General features: G+C 49.6%; 1 protein-coding gene and 1 non-coding gene across 5 annotated transcripts in view; one reads left to right on the top strand and one right to left on the bottom strand.

Annotated features, from left to right (window-relative positions):
• PPP1R13B (protein phosphatase 1 regulatory subunit 13B) overlaps positions 1 to 12,078 on the bottom strand; it is a 70,169-nt gene extending 58,091 nt beyond the window's left edge. For 2 of the 4 annotated variants that reach the window (XM_036239186.1, XM_016121402.2), the window contains exon 1: positions 11,859 to 12,050. In XM_036239186.1, the coding sequence (XP_036095079.1) occupies positions 11,859 to 11,867 (9 nt within the window). In that variant the 5' untranslated portion in view covers positions 11,868 to 12,050. Of the gene's footprint in view, positions 1 to 11,858 lie in introns of all 4 variants that reach the window. The other 2 variants (XM_016121403.2, XM_016121399.2) reach the window with 2 other exon arrangements.
• LOC118601273 lies at positions 3,213 to 3,331 on the top strand. Its single transcript, XR_004950278.1, has one exon. It is a non-coding gene; the product is annotated as a 5S ribosomal RNA (ribosomal RNA).
• Positions 12,079 to 14,356: the final 2,278 nt, after the last annotated feature.

Below are 14,356 nucleotides of genomic sequence, written 5' to 3' on the forward strand. Positions count from 1 at the left end.
GCACGAGGGGAGGGGAGGGGAGGGCTGGAGTGCGCGCGACACACCGGACCCCGCTGTGGCTTTTCTCTCGCCCGAGGCCAGTGAAAGTTCCTGGACCGTGGGAAAGTTCACCCCCAGACCTGAGCCCCACCAGACAACCGGGACCCTGCACCTGAAGAAGCCACGGCCTTGGAAACTCTAGCCTCAGAAGCCGACTTCGACCTTCGCGGGCCCCGCAGCCCGCAGCCCTCCTCCTCAGCGGCCGGCCGCTCAGACACTCTGTGTGGCACCGCAAGCTCGGCACTCTCCAGACGGGTCGCTTAACCCTGGGAAGACGGTTTCTGACTTCTTTTTAACTATTATCTTTATTTTTTTTTTTAGGTGAAAAATTAAGATGTAATTTTTTAACCATCTAATGACAGAGGAAATAATAGTTCCCCTAATGACCTATGCTTTTAAACAGCTGGTACACATCCTTTCAAATCTTTTCATAGACCACAAAATTCTTTTCTTCTTTTTGCTGTGAGACACATTAAGTGTAATGTTTTTCTCAGCCAATGCTGTATTTTGGGCATTCTGCCACAAGAACACACAGTTCCACTTCATTCTTTTTTGGGCTATATATTATTTTTGATGTGGCCACACCATAGTTCATTTAGAGACAGGCCGTGTTACACTCATCTTTACAGAAAGGAGACAAGCGCCAATGGGCTATGTAGCTTGTCTAAGGTCCCCCAGGCAGTAAGTGGCAGGGACAGGGCTGGAAGCAGGCCCGCCTGATTCCAAGGTGTGCGCTTCCAAACGCGCCTGCCCCGCAGTGTGCCTGTTCTGCATGTCTGCATCAACTAACTAGACGACGACCCCCGGGAAGACACCGCACTGATGTCCTTAAGTCTCCAGTGTCTAGCACTGTGCTGGCGTGGCATAAAAGTTAACGAACATTTGTTTTGTGAATAAATCCTGAATGTGACTTTCTTTGTGCTGTTTACCTTCCCTGCTAGGCCATCCACATTTTTCATGATGCCCTGGCACACCGTGGGGCACGAACACATCCGCTGCGGCTACGGATCCAACGCCCTGCGGCCCACGCGGACCGGCCGGGGCACTCGGCTGCCCTCCATCTCAGCCTGTGCAGCTGGAGCTCAGAGCCCGCCTGCTTCCCCGGGAGCCTCCCCAGCACGCAGGCCCCTCCAATCAGCCCCGACGCGTCAGAGTCAGTCGGCACGACGAGGGATCTCCGCAGTCATTTGTCTGGCCCCCTCCTCGCTTTGTAGTACAGAGACCGTAAACCATGCTTTTATGACAAACTAATAAGGTTTCAGCCCACAGGAAACTGAAGATTTCAAAACAAAAGAACAAGGCACTTAACCGTAGATTATGCTAGGTACCTCTTGGGGAGGGGAGCGGCATGTGAAGGCAGTGAGATTTTACAAAGATCTAAATGCCTATTTGAACCTCCAAAAAAACGGAAGGCCCCGAGTCTACAGTCTGGTCCCGTCTGACTCCACGGTAGTACGGGATTTTGACCTCAGTAATCTCCACCAGCCTTCTCTGAATACCAATACCTCAAACTGCTGGAAATGAGTTCTTCTACTGTATCATTAATGTAAAGCTTCAGATTAAGAGACTTTAATAAGTTTTCACATAACAAAAACAGCCAGCAAAACAAACGCAAGAAGTTCATTTTTCCATTGTTTAGTCATGGGACTTAGCTACTTGGCCTTTACTACCAAAAGCACGAGCAGCCACTAATGGAACTGTAAAAACAGCCCATTTTCCCTCCCAGGTACTCCATATAAGCCTTAGTATCTAATTACCAGCAACTCTCCGAAAAGGACTCCTATCAGAAACCGACTGGACCATACGGTAGTCTCTGTTGATATTTGAGGATTTGTTCAATTCTAGAGGCAAATGACCGCATGAGATGATAAAGCAGGTTCTCGGGTTCGTTTTATGGCGTCACTGCAGTATTACAGGCACAAGCAGCCAAAACCCACAGTGCAAAGTGCTACCTTGTACATGACATAAATTGGATGCCTTTACAGGATCACTCATTCATTCATTCAGGGAAACTTACAGAGCCCAAGCTGGCCTTGGGTCCACACAGAGCCAACACCACAGGCCCCGTCTCCGCCCTTACCACACTTGGAGCTGAGACAGAGAAGAGACCCCAGAAACTACAGTGGAAAGGTACAGGGCAAGACCCACAGAAGAGGGGCCAGCATCAGGAACGACTTCTCGAGGAAGCACCACGTAGGCTGAGACTGAGGAGCGAGCCGGGTGGGGCACGGGCAGATCCTTTCCAATTTTTCCTAATTTTAATAATAATCCTAAATCCTTTTATTATTAATTATACTATTTCAGTGGTGGTTAAGCAGCCTCAATGTTGTAGCAAACAAGAAAATTAATTACCCAATGTTGTCAATTAGAAGGTATCCTCACAAAATGACAATTTAACATTTTTTTCTTTGTGAACACTTGTGGAATGCCTATCTGAAACTATGCAGTCTCCAGAGCAGGGATGTCTTTAAAATGCAGCACTGCATCAAACCACTCGACATTTCGGAACAATAACTATTTGGGGACCGTGGCACATACTGGCAGCGCTTGCTTCGTGCCAGGAGCTGTCACGGATTCTTTAGCATGTGACACGGCCCTTGGCCACACACAGCTACTGAGAACTGGAAGCGTGGCCAGGCCAAATCAGGACAGGTTACAAATGTGAAATATGTTCTGGAATCTGACAGGCTTACTATGAAAAAAGAATGTAAAATACCTCGCTAATAATGTTTTAATATTATCTATATGCTTAAATAATACCTAAGACAAAGTGAGTTAAATAAAATATATTGTTAAAATTAATTGCGCTGGTTTCTTTTCATTATGTGGCTACTAGAAACTTTAAAATCGTATGTGTGGCTCAAACTGAGTTCCTACTGGACAGCTCACCTGAAATGTGCCGGCTGCTGTCTGCATCCCTCACCTGTCTGCTCCTTCCCTGATGACTCAGTCACTGTGAGGAATTAAGCACCGCCCTGCGCGCAGTCTGCAGCGTGGGCACCTGGCTGCCGGCAGAGGTGAGGCTGGCTGCCCGCCCTCAGATGCCCTCAGACCGCAGCCCCGGGCTGGGCTGGAAGCCCACAGCTACACCCCCAGCAACCTCGGATTCAGCGTCTGGAGATTGAGGAGCTAAATTGTCCTGGGTTCACGCCCCAGTGGAGCCATGGTCCATGGTCTACGGCCACGCCACCCTGAACGAGTCCGATCCCATCTGACCTCGGAAGCTAAGCAGGGTCGGGCCTGGTTAGTACTTGGATGGGAGACCACCTAGGAAGACCAAGTGCTGTAGGCATAAATAATAATAAGTAATAAAAAAAAATTTAAAAATTAAAAAAAAAGAACCTAGGTAAATTAGAATTGTGCGACATGTAAGAATAAAGGTTAAGCGAGGGCTAACGAGGGTCTCCAAGTTGGCTTCAGTGCCAGATGCTTCGACACATTTCGACTGCTCAGAGACCCTTCTGTGCCTTGACTGTCCTGTCCTAACAGACTGCTCCCATCGGCTCCCGACGTCGGCACGCCGCCCTGCACCAGCTGCTGTCCGAGAGGGTGCACACGTCCTCAGACGGCGTCTGAGCAGCGCGGACCTACTTCATGCCACAGAACTGCACATTCAAAACCAGTTAAAATGGCAAATTTTATGTGATTTATATTTCGCCACAATTAAAAACACTTCATCAGTTTCATAATCTCTCAGGATCAAGTTCAAATTCTTATGCAGGTCGTACGTGGCCCTCAGAACCAGCTCTACCTCGCTTTCCGGCCTTCCTCTTGCTTCCTCTGCTCTGATGCTCTGGGCACTTTCCCTTGGCACCCACAGGGATCAGTCTCGATGCCCTTCACATGCTGAACCCTCTACTGAAAGCCTGTCCCTGTCCCCTCCCCTCAAATGTCGCCTCCTCTGTGAAAACGCCTGACATCCCGGGCCGAGAAGGGCCCTCTCACTGCTGTGCCCACTGTCTCTTGCACTCTGCCTCTCTGGCATCCTTGGCCTTCGGAATGGCATTTTTTTTCACGTGACTGTTCCCCGCTGTGAGCTCACTGACAGGGGCTGCACTGGGCCCCAACACAGGGGCGCAGAGGCGAGTGTTTATGGGATGCGCCCTGAACGCTCGCTGAGGCCACTCCGCGAACAAGCTTTACTTGAATGCCGAGCAGAGCCGGGCAATGTCCTGAGCACTAGGGGGGATGCGGCGGGGCGGGGGAGGGGGGGAGGCTGAGCCCCGCTTCCATGGGGCTTCCCCGAGCAAATGCCAGGAGGACACAAGTACTGTCAAGAGAAGGAAAGCGAAAGCGCAGCAAGGGGAGGGGCATTTTGTACAAGGCGGCCTGGAAGGTGCCACCTAGGGAGAGACCAGAAAGAAGGGGTGAGCTTTTGGGCTCAGTGATTCTGTAAGTGATAAGCCACTTATTCTGGTTCTGAGCTGTGCTCTGCATAACAAAAGGTATTAGAAAGAGAAGGTAAACTTGAGTTTCTGAGAAAACAAACCATTCCCTGGGTCAAGTGGATAGATTTGCAGTTACCGTGGAGTTCTGTCAGCCTCTACCTCAGCGGGAAGAAGCGCACCCACCAGCCTTTCCCAAACGAATCCTGTCCACCAGGAAGCCTTATGGTTGCTGGAAGAACTTAAGAAAAGCGACCATTTACTGAGTGCTTACTCCGCATTTTAACAGAATGCTCTAAGCACATGACAATCTCACAATAACCTTTTGAAACACATTGTTATTCAACTTATTATAGAGAGGAAAATAAGACACAAACAGGCTATATAATTTGTCCAAGGTCACAGTGGCAAAGCCAGAATTTGAAGCCAGGAAGTCTTGGCTCCAGAGTCTGAGCTGATAACCACTACGCTATACCATTCCACATTTCTATCTCCTATCGCGAAACATTCTTTGTTCCTATGGTAGGGTCCCGCCCCCCATTAATCCTAAAATTGTCAAATTTCATTTCATCTTTCTTCACATTTTGACCAAACCTCACTTCTCATTTCTAGTTCTATCAAAAAATATTTCTAAACTTCGATCATTTGTGAAGTTAACTATTATTTACTGCTATCATTTTCAAGACTGCCATTAGACAGAAATATAAACATGCAATAGGGTAAAAAAAAAAAAACAAACACAAACTATCAATGCAGAAATACAGATTACACTGTTAGAAGAGTATGCATTTAAACTCTGCCAGGTGCTGGGAACACGGACGGGGGGAGGCCGAGGCCAGCCACTGCCCTGGAAGCCGGGTCTAGTGGGGGCTCAGCGTGGGATTGATGCACCAACTGACAAGGACAACAGACGGCGTGCGTGTGTGTGTGTGGTGTGCCACAGGGGCCCGGGCAGCAACCTAAAATGCCGAGAACACATTAAAACCACTTGATAGAGGGCAAATGTTTTGTTGTTTTTTTTAATTTGATGTTTATTTTACCTTTAAGATTTAAGAGTAATGTCTTCCTGGATACAGCAGGCATCTCAAGCTCGACACAGCCAAAATAAAACGCACTCCTCCCCTCAGAGCCCTCTAAATCTAGTCATTCTCAAGTGTGTCTTAAAGGAAAAACAAGCCTGACTGCTGAAGCAATAAACTTGTTATCCCAAACTCCAGCCACTGTACTTCCTTCCTCTCGCTCAATCACAAACACATTACACATGGGTACACACGCTCGCTGTACACACGCACTCGAGCACACTCGCCTGCGCACACACGCACTCGCCACTCACACGCGCTCCATCAGATCTATTTTACCCCCTCGTGGCTGGATCTTCCTCTTCTCCTCCAGGTCAGGTCGGGCCTGCACCAACCGGTCTCTGAACCGCTCCTCCTGTTTCTTTCTCATCTCCCTCGCTCCACAGTCCACTCTCCCACGGTGCCAGAATTCTCTGCCGTACACATCTGACTGTATCACTCCACTTTCTGAAAACGTTTGGTGGTTTCTGATCACCCCCAGGATCAAATGTGAACCCCGTTACGGCACACACACACCTCTTCACAACGGGGACGATCACTACTTCTCACATACGTTCTTTCATTCAGCAAATCATCGCTGAACACCGACTATATGGCCAGTCGCGAAACTTACAGTCAGGACAAGAAACGGATATTAATCAAACAGTCACACAAACGAATGTTTAAGACTACACCTATGCCGAGCACTGCAAAGACGCACCAGGCAAAATATTCTAAAATTAGATAGTGGTGATGGTCCACAACCTTGTACCTACACTAAAAACTGTTGAATTGTCCACATTAAAAGGTGAATTTTATGGTATGTGAATTATATTTTTTTAAAAAGACACACTAGGTTGAACGCCTCTATTGGTGGACTTGGCCAAGACAAAGATCATGAAGGCTTTCCAGAGGAATGAAACTTACTGCAAATAACTCGCATCTACTGAGCATTTACGACACCGCAGGCGCCTTTCACTAGAATCTATCCGACCGTCCTAACGACCCTATAAGGTTACTCTTATTACCCTGGGCTTAGAGCCAAGGAACTGAGGGGTCAAGCAACTTTACCCAAGGTCAGAGAGCCGGTAAATGGCAACGCCAGAATCCACACTGAAGACAACTGACGCCAGGGCCCACACTCTTACCTGCGATAGCGAAGTCACTGAGGTAATGCCTGCTGCTCTGAGCTCCTTACGACACAAGGAATAAACTGCTGTTTCCTTTCTCCAGCAGAAATTTCTCTTCACGCCCTTTGTCTTTACCGTGGCCCGTAAGGCCCTGCAAGATCCTATACCCCCCACCCGCCACCCCCATTCTGACTGCGTGGCCACTTCCCACCTCGCATACCCTCCTCCAGCCACACCGGCCTCCTGGTGTTTCTCCGGGATGCCAGGTCTACCCCTACCACAGGGCCTTCGCATTGGCTTGAGCTACGGGGATTACGATCACAACGTATGTTATAAATCATGAGTCTGCCAAAACTTCAGTTAACATGTACTCTAGACACACTAACAACCCACTAGCGAGATCCTGTACTGAACTGTACACCTACTTTTTCTAATGCAATTTATTAATTTTAATCAAAACTACCTCATTTTTCCAGTCTTTTATTGTTCTGCATGATGTCACATGTCAAGATTTTTATTACACAAAATCCAATGATAGTTGGTTTTGCTTACCACTTAGTATGAACGATATATAGCTAGCTACCTTTGCAGTGAAATAAAACAAGCAAGCCAAGAAAGTATCACAGAACTTGATCGCCACCATTCTCCCGTTCAGCCTAGAACCAGATTTTGTGAAATAACTATGGCAACGGCACTTTAAGGCATCAATCCCACCAAACTTTTACTGAGAAACTATGCCCATCTGTGCAAACACATACACAAAAGCTCATGCTGACAACCAGTTATATAACCTCAATAAATAACTTGGTGATATTTTAAGTTCCTATCATGCTAAAAATCCTAAGTAATTTGTAAGCATATATACTGGCATAGACTGTTCAAAGCATGACGCTGAGAAAGGAAAGATACATTTAACACATTCACATTTAAAAGAGTTGTCCCTCAAGATGGTGAAAACCATCACATTTTACGAAAATGATCCACCTTCAGAATTCTTAGCATAAGGAGAAAATATTTAGCCAAACTCAGTTTACTAGCACCTCTAGCAAAATGCCTTGACTACAGCAAACTCCCCTAAGTGACTGGCACAAAGGCTAAGAGCAAAGGCTTTGAGTAGGTTTGTTTTCAAACCTTGCTTTAGCATTTACTAGCTGGGGGGCCTTAGCCAAGTTTCCTTACACCTCTTACACCCAGGCGCTCCATAAAAATGGAGACCCGGCACAAAACCAGTGACCCGGTGCCTTAGCATATAGTGACAAACACCATTCACCGGGTGCTCACTATCACTGAATTGAGTTGTGGGAAGTTAAATAGCTGCGAAGCTTTATGGCTGTAGCTTTTACTTAATACTGTAGCTTTTAGAAAAGTTATCCGTATAGACTTTTTAAGTTCAACAAAACTGTACTAATAAAAGCGTTCATATACACATCTTTGTATGATCAAGCCTTTGCTTTTCCTTTTATGGATTTTTTTGGGCAGTCCAAAGGCTAGAAATAGTTTTATTATTTTAAGTGGTAATATGTCTGTAATTTTTATCTTTAAAAAACTAGTTTTAAAAAAAACTCCACTCTTTGGTGTTTTGTTTACTGAATTAGTCTATAAAGTCAAGCCTACCAGTGACTTCGTTAATTAACAATGACAGTGAACATCTCCTGAGTTCTCTCTTTCTGCTCTATCATACAAAGATACTTGGACAGTGAACCAGCTTACTAAAAGGCTGTCGAAACAAAGGCAGGCAAGTTGCCTCAACCTTTGACGTTGCCAATATGAGTATTACTGACCTTCACGAAAGTATCTGCTACATAGCAAGTACGGGACCAACCATAACCATCTGGCAATCACCAAGACAAACTCATTTTAGATGACAAACTGAGGCCCAAGAGATTAAGTCCAAAGGTCGCAGTTACTCACAAAAGGGGACTAGAAGCTAAGTCTCCCTACTTCAAGTTCGTCGTTTATCAATTACATGACAGCTGATGGTTTAAAAAGAGAAAGACCTATTCCGATACCTCAAAATGTTTCTACATAGTTGGGAAGTGAACACATGAAATAAGTAAATGTTTAATAACAGTAAATGTTAAGCATGAATTAACGTAACCCAGAGCCTAGCACACATGCCGACAGGGCTCCCACAACAGAAATGAATGGCATCGGCCAGGCACACTGCGCGGTGTCTGCTGGAGGTAAGGCGTGCCGCTGCTTACGTTACCAAACCACCGCCACCAGAGAGCCCTTCTCACAAACGAAGCATATTTCAGAGCCAGGCAACTTCCTTTACTTAAGTTAGTCTTCCTTTGGAAGAGGAAGACGTATCTTTTGTGCCATTCCCGAGAAATTTTACCAGCCACAAAGTGTTCACTCTCTTTCAAAAACTATAATGCTAATGATCCAGACAGTTTTTCATGCTCTGAGTCAGGATATTTGTATTAAAATCATTATTTTTATCACAGTTGTTTAAGCATTGCCTAAATGCATTCAGGTACAGATCTTAGGGGTGAGCCAACAAATAATCTTTAAAGTTTAGCCCATTTCTTGGAAAACATTTTCAAGATATTACCCAAAAAGTGAATGACTACAGATACTAACTAGCATGCAATACTACTTTAATGGGAGAATTCCAAAATATAACTTTGTTTAAAAGTAGGCAGTCATAGAACTTATTGTAACAGGTAAACTGAAGACTTCTACAAAGACTTCATTGTGTCAAATGAGAAATAGCCAGATACTCTCCCATTTAATCACAACAACTGAGAGACTGGGTGCTACAGCAAATCATCTGATCAATTAAAAGTTGCCACAGACACTATACTAAGTGCCCATTCTCAAATAAACTAAAATATACTCCAAACTTGTGTTTTCCAATATGGTAGCCATTACACATCCAAGGCTACTGAGCAACTGAAATGTGCTAGTCTGAGCTGAGATGTGCTAGAAATGCAAAATTTCCCTGGATTCGCACTGGACTTCTATGATTAGAAGAAAAAAAGTGAAAATACCACATTATAAGTTTTTCCTACTGAGTGTATGTTGAAATGATAGTGTATTTGATGTACTGATTTAATAAAAGATATTATTTTTGAAATACCACCATTTTAATTAGTCATTAGAAAATGTTAAATCGCATCTGCCTGGCTCACATTACACTCCTGTTGGCAGTGCTGCTCTCATCTGGTCCCGTCTTGCTTTGATGATTCATGATGATGATGAACACCAACGACACAACAAATGAAGAGAACCTTATCTGTATCTTATTTATATTTTGGATGTGCAGTTTAATATCAAGGCAGAGTTTACGTTCTTAAAACTTCTATTAAGCTTATAACCGATCCCAACCGTGTTAACAGGGGAAGGACTCAATCCTACAAGTAATATTTTTTAGGGATCTAGACGGAAAAACAAAAGTAAAGGCCACGAAGAGGGATTAAGAGAAATATCACATTTCCAAAAGGCATTTTAAAACAAAGGCAGTGTGTTTTAGGTAGTTAATAGAGCTGTTTTTTAATAACGGCATTTGATTATTTTGAATATTATAAAGAAATTTCCCAAATGCCAGCTAAGCAATTTCTTTAAAAAGGAAACCTGGTAGAGACTAGAAATTTAACCATGCGGAATAGAGGCAAAATGTCCGCACGTGCCTTGTGAAAAATAAAAGCCAAGTTGCTTAAAAGGGTATTTAAAATTGAACATTACAATGATGAAATCAGTCAAAATTTTACGGCTATCCTTCAATATCACTACAGTATATAATACATCAATCAACTCTTTCAGGTTTAACTGCTTTCAAAATTCCCAAACATCATAATGCCTTTTCAAAATCTAGCCAGTGAGAATTAGGGAGGGAACAGTTTCCAAATGCTTTATCTTGCAGAGGTTAAAATTAGAAATTGGCAATCCAGAGCCATACTAACAACAACAGACATATGCATGGCATTGTGTTGACAGGCACTTTTGGACACACCACCCTTTCTGACCCTACGGACGGCCCTCGGACACTGGTGTTTTCACCCCTACTTAGAGGTAATTCCAGGCTCCGAGGCCTTGACTTGCTCAAGGTCACATAGCTAAAAAGTAGCAAAAGGAGTACTTGACTCTGAATGCTCTGATGCTCATCCAATTCTTCCATTACCAATCATTCATTTAAAACCAAATGTTTAGAAACCCACCAAGCCCTGCAACCAAAGAGAGTCTAAGGGTCGGCTAGGTCAGACCTTAAGACTCTGCAAACGCGATGCACTGGAACGGGTTCACAAGGGGAGAAGGGGTCATCAGGAGACAAGAAATGACCTGAAAGATCAGGGGAAAATCTAATCCCAATGTCCTTGGATGCAGCACACAGCACAGCAGAAAAACAGGGTTCAGGTGGAAATTGCAGAGAAACGGCAGTTTCCTTCTGAAATTTTTTTTTTCCAATGCAGAAATTGTAGGCTAAAAGAATGATTGTTGCTACTTGACTACAAACGTCGAGAATTTAACTTAATAATAGGCACTCAGAAAACCAGCACAGCCAACTGGGTACCAGCAGTCCTACATTTTTTTCCTGTAAGTCATGACATTTGCCTCCCAAAAGCCAGATGAGAAAAATCACACCTCAGCACCCAGAGCTATTCAGACTGCAGGAAACGGAAAAGGTCGGGCGGGAGGATGGCAAGTCCCACGACCAGTGCCTCCTTTCCAGCAGGACGCATCCCGCAGGGCAGGACAAAGGCGGCGCCACCGCGAACGAAGCTCGCTCGACCTTCGGGACCCGGTGACAACAGACCCAGGACGGCGAAACGTGCGCGCAGCCAAGGCGGGGCGCGGAGCAATCCCTAAAATGGCTCTCCGAGCCCATTCTGCAAGCGATTCCCAGCCCGGCAGGCTTTCGCCGTCAGGGCTTCGGAGAAATGTGGGTCTCGGCGTGGGAACGCCACACGGGGGTGCCCGCGCCGCCGGCGCCGAGAACGCGAGCGCGGCACATTTCGGGCGGGGGTCGCGGAGGCGCCGCGACACCCCGGAGCCGCGCGACGCCGACCTGCCCGCGGACCGCGCGCCGGGCCCGTGTCGCCGCCCGGCCCGGCCCGGCCCGGCCCGGCGCGCGCTGACAGCCCGGCGCGCCCCCACCTGCCCGCCCGGGGCGCCGGGGCCGGGCGCGCCCGCCGGGCCACTTCCTCCCCCGCCCCGCCGCCCGCCCGGCCGGCCCCGCGCGGGCCCCGGGGGCGCGGCGGGGCCGGCCGCCCGCGGAGGGAGCCGCCGCCGCCCGCACCCACCGGCATCATCGCGGCGCGGGTCCGCGACGCCCTCCGCCGCCTGACAGGACGCTCGGCGCCGCGCCGCGCCCGCCGCCCTCACGGGCCGCGCGCCGCCGCCGCCCGCCGCGCTCCCGGGCCCCCGGCGGCGGCTGCAGCGGGCTGCCGAGCCTGGCCGGCCCTGTCGCGGCCCCGGCGCGCTGCGTCGCCGTCCCGGGACCAGCGCCGCCGCCTCCGCCCGACCGCCTCGCGCCGCCGGCCCGCGGGCTCTCCCCTCAGCCGCGCAGGCCCCGCCCCCGGCGCGTCGCCCCGCACGGGGCCGGCCGCCCCCTCCGATTGGCTCGGCGGCCCGGGGGCGGGGCCGGGGGCGGGGTCTCCGGCCCCGCCCGCCCACATCCCTCCCGGCGGCCGCCAGGTGCGAGCGCGTCCGCGCTCCCGCGGGCGGGGGACGGAGAAGGAGAGGGGGAGGGGGCCGGGGAGAGGGAGGGGCGCGCTGCGGTCGCCCGGCCGCTGCCCCGCCCAGCCCGCCGGCCTGTGAGCTGGAGACCGCGTGGGACCGAGAGTACTGACTTCCAGAGACCGCGGGCATCGGAAAACGGCGGCCCGAAGAGGGAAGGGCCAGGCCGGGTCTCCGCAGCGAGCCACCAGAACCAGGACTCAAACCTCGGGGGCCTGCGGGGGGGCGGGGCGCTTGCCGCTGCGACAGCGCGCGCCTGCGTCTGACCGCAGTCTGAACCCCTGCTCCCAGCGCCGCGTAGGGCTGCGGGAGAGGGGCGGGGTCCGAGGGGCGTGGGTGCGCCCGGAAACATTCACGTGATCTGGCTCTGCATTGCTCAGGATGAACCCCGAAATGGCCCGCGGGCACCTGATAGCCCCCACCCCGCGTCTTCTGCGGCTCCTGGTACCCTGCTCCGTAGGCCAGCCGGCCTTCCTGGGCACATCTCTGCTCTCCAGCCTTGGCACTGCGCACAGGCTGTGCCCACCTGTGCCAGCCCAGTCCTCATCTCTAGGCTTTAGGTCTCTCCTTACAGACTTCTCTACCGTGACACGCTCCCCCTAGTCGCCTGAGCGCCTGAGTGACAAGAGACCCGGGCAGGACCACCGACTCATGTGTGCAGAGCCGGGCGCAGGGCACTGAGTAGACTCTAGGAAAGGCTGTCTAGCGGGCAGGCATCTTTCCTATGCCCTTCACACTGTGCCAATCACTTGAACCCTGATGGAGATGAGGCTGTGAGTGATGTACTCCACAGGCATCTCAAACGTCCGGGAGGACCCAGAAGGTGGCGGTCTGTTTATGGCCTCAAACGCCAGAGGCTATAAACCACCTTGGGAAAGGGCCCAGCTCCTTGGAGAGGGCAGCAGGTGGTGATCCATCTGTAACCTGTCTGCTCCTCTATGAGGGTGAGGCTGCTGGATGGGGCTGAGGGGATAAAGAAGGAGGAGGCCAGGAGAGCCACCTGTTCATGGGAAGCCACTCTGTTCTTCAGAGGTCATGGGTGTGTGTGTGTGTTAGTGGTCGAGAGTGTAAACTTTTCAGTTTGACAGACACTGCCTGTGCCATGCCCCCAAGACAAGCTACATCTCTGTGTCTCAGTCTTCCCATCTCTATAATGGGAGATTCCAGAAATAATAGTGCCTGCCCTATGGGGTTTGGGGAGGTTCAGAGGCGATGTATGAAAAGCTCCTAGCATAGTTCATGGCACATGGCAGCTGCTCCACAAGTAGCAGTTTCCCGTAGTTATGCCATCACGAGCAAGCAGGCTTAGTGTACAAATGTCCAGGAGAGGGATCACCCAGAGATTCTTGAACTTAAACACAGTGGGCATCAAAGGCTACAACACATCTCTCCTGGGGGTAGGGTTTGGACAGAGGAGGACACCCTCGGTGATAGGAGATCCTGGGCAGGAAGTCAGAGACCCAGGTTCTAATAACAGCTCTGCTTCTGACCCCGCATGTGGCCCTGGGGACTTGAACCCTTTCTCTGGGTCTCGGTTTCCTCATCTGTAACTGGGACGGGGTTTGATTCCATGACCTCCGAAAGCCTTCCAGCTCTGACTAATGCTGATGTTCAGGGCACTGCAGAGAAGTGCCACGTGGGGTGAGGTGGTCAACATGAGCCCACTCTCCTGAGAAGGGCAGCCCTTGGGGTCCCATTCTTGCAAGCAAGACCTGTGGGCACCGACAGCGGCAGCTGCCCCGCCTTCTCTCCTCCAGGCGGGCATCCACCTGAGGCCAGGCTGACTGGTGACTCCCCACACAGGCTCCGCAGCTGCTCCTCCTCTCCACCCTGCTGCAAACGCCAAGCTGCGGGCTGTATCACCTGGCATCTAGACCAAGGGCGTTCATAATTGGCCTCCCTGCTCTCACCTCATCCACACCCAGACCAGCCCACACACAGGCATAATTGGGTCACAAATACACACATCCGCCCTGTGAAGCCCTTCCATGTCTCCTGTCTCCCAGACTAAAATTCACAAGAGGCTCTTCAGGAGTCACCATTGATGGTGGGACAGTGACTT

The sequence above is a fragment of the Rousettus aegyptiacus genome, unplaced genomic scaffold (assembly GCF_014176215.1).
Source record: "Rousettus aegyptiacus isolate mRouAeg1 unplaced genomic scaffold, mRouAeg1.p scaffold_m13_p_3, whole genome shotgun sequence".
Classification (NCBI taxonomy): domain Eukaryota; kingdom Metazoa; phylum Chordata; class Mammalia; order Chiroptera; family Pteropodidae; genus Rousettus; species Rousettus aegyptiacus.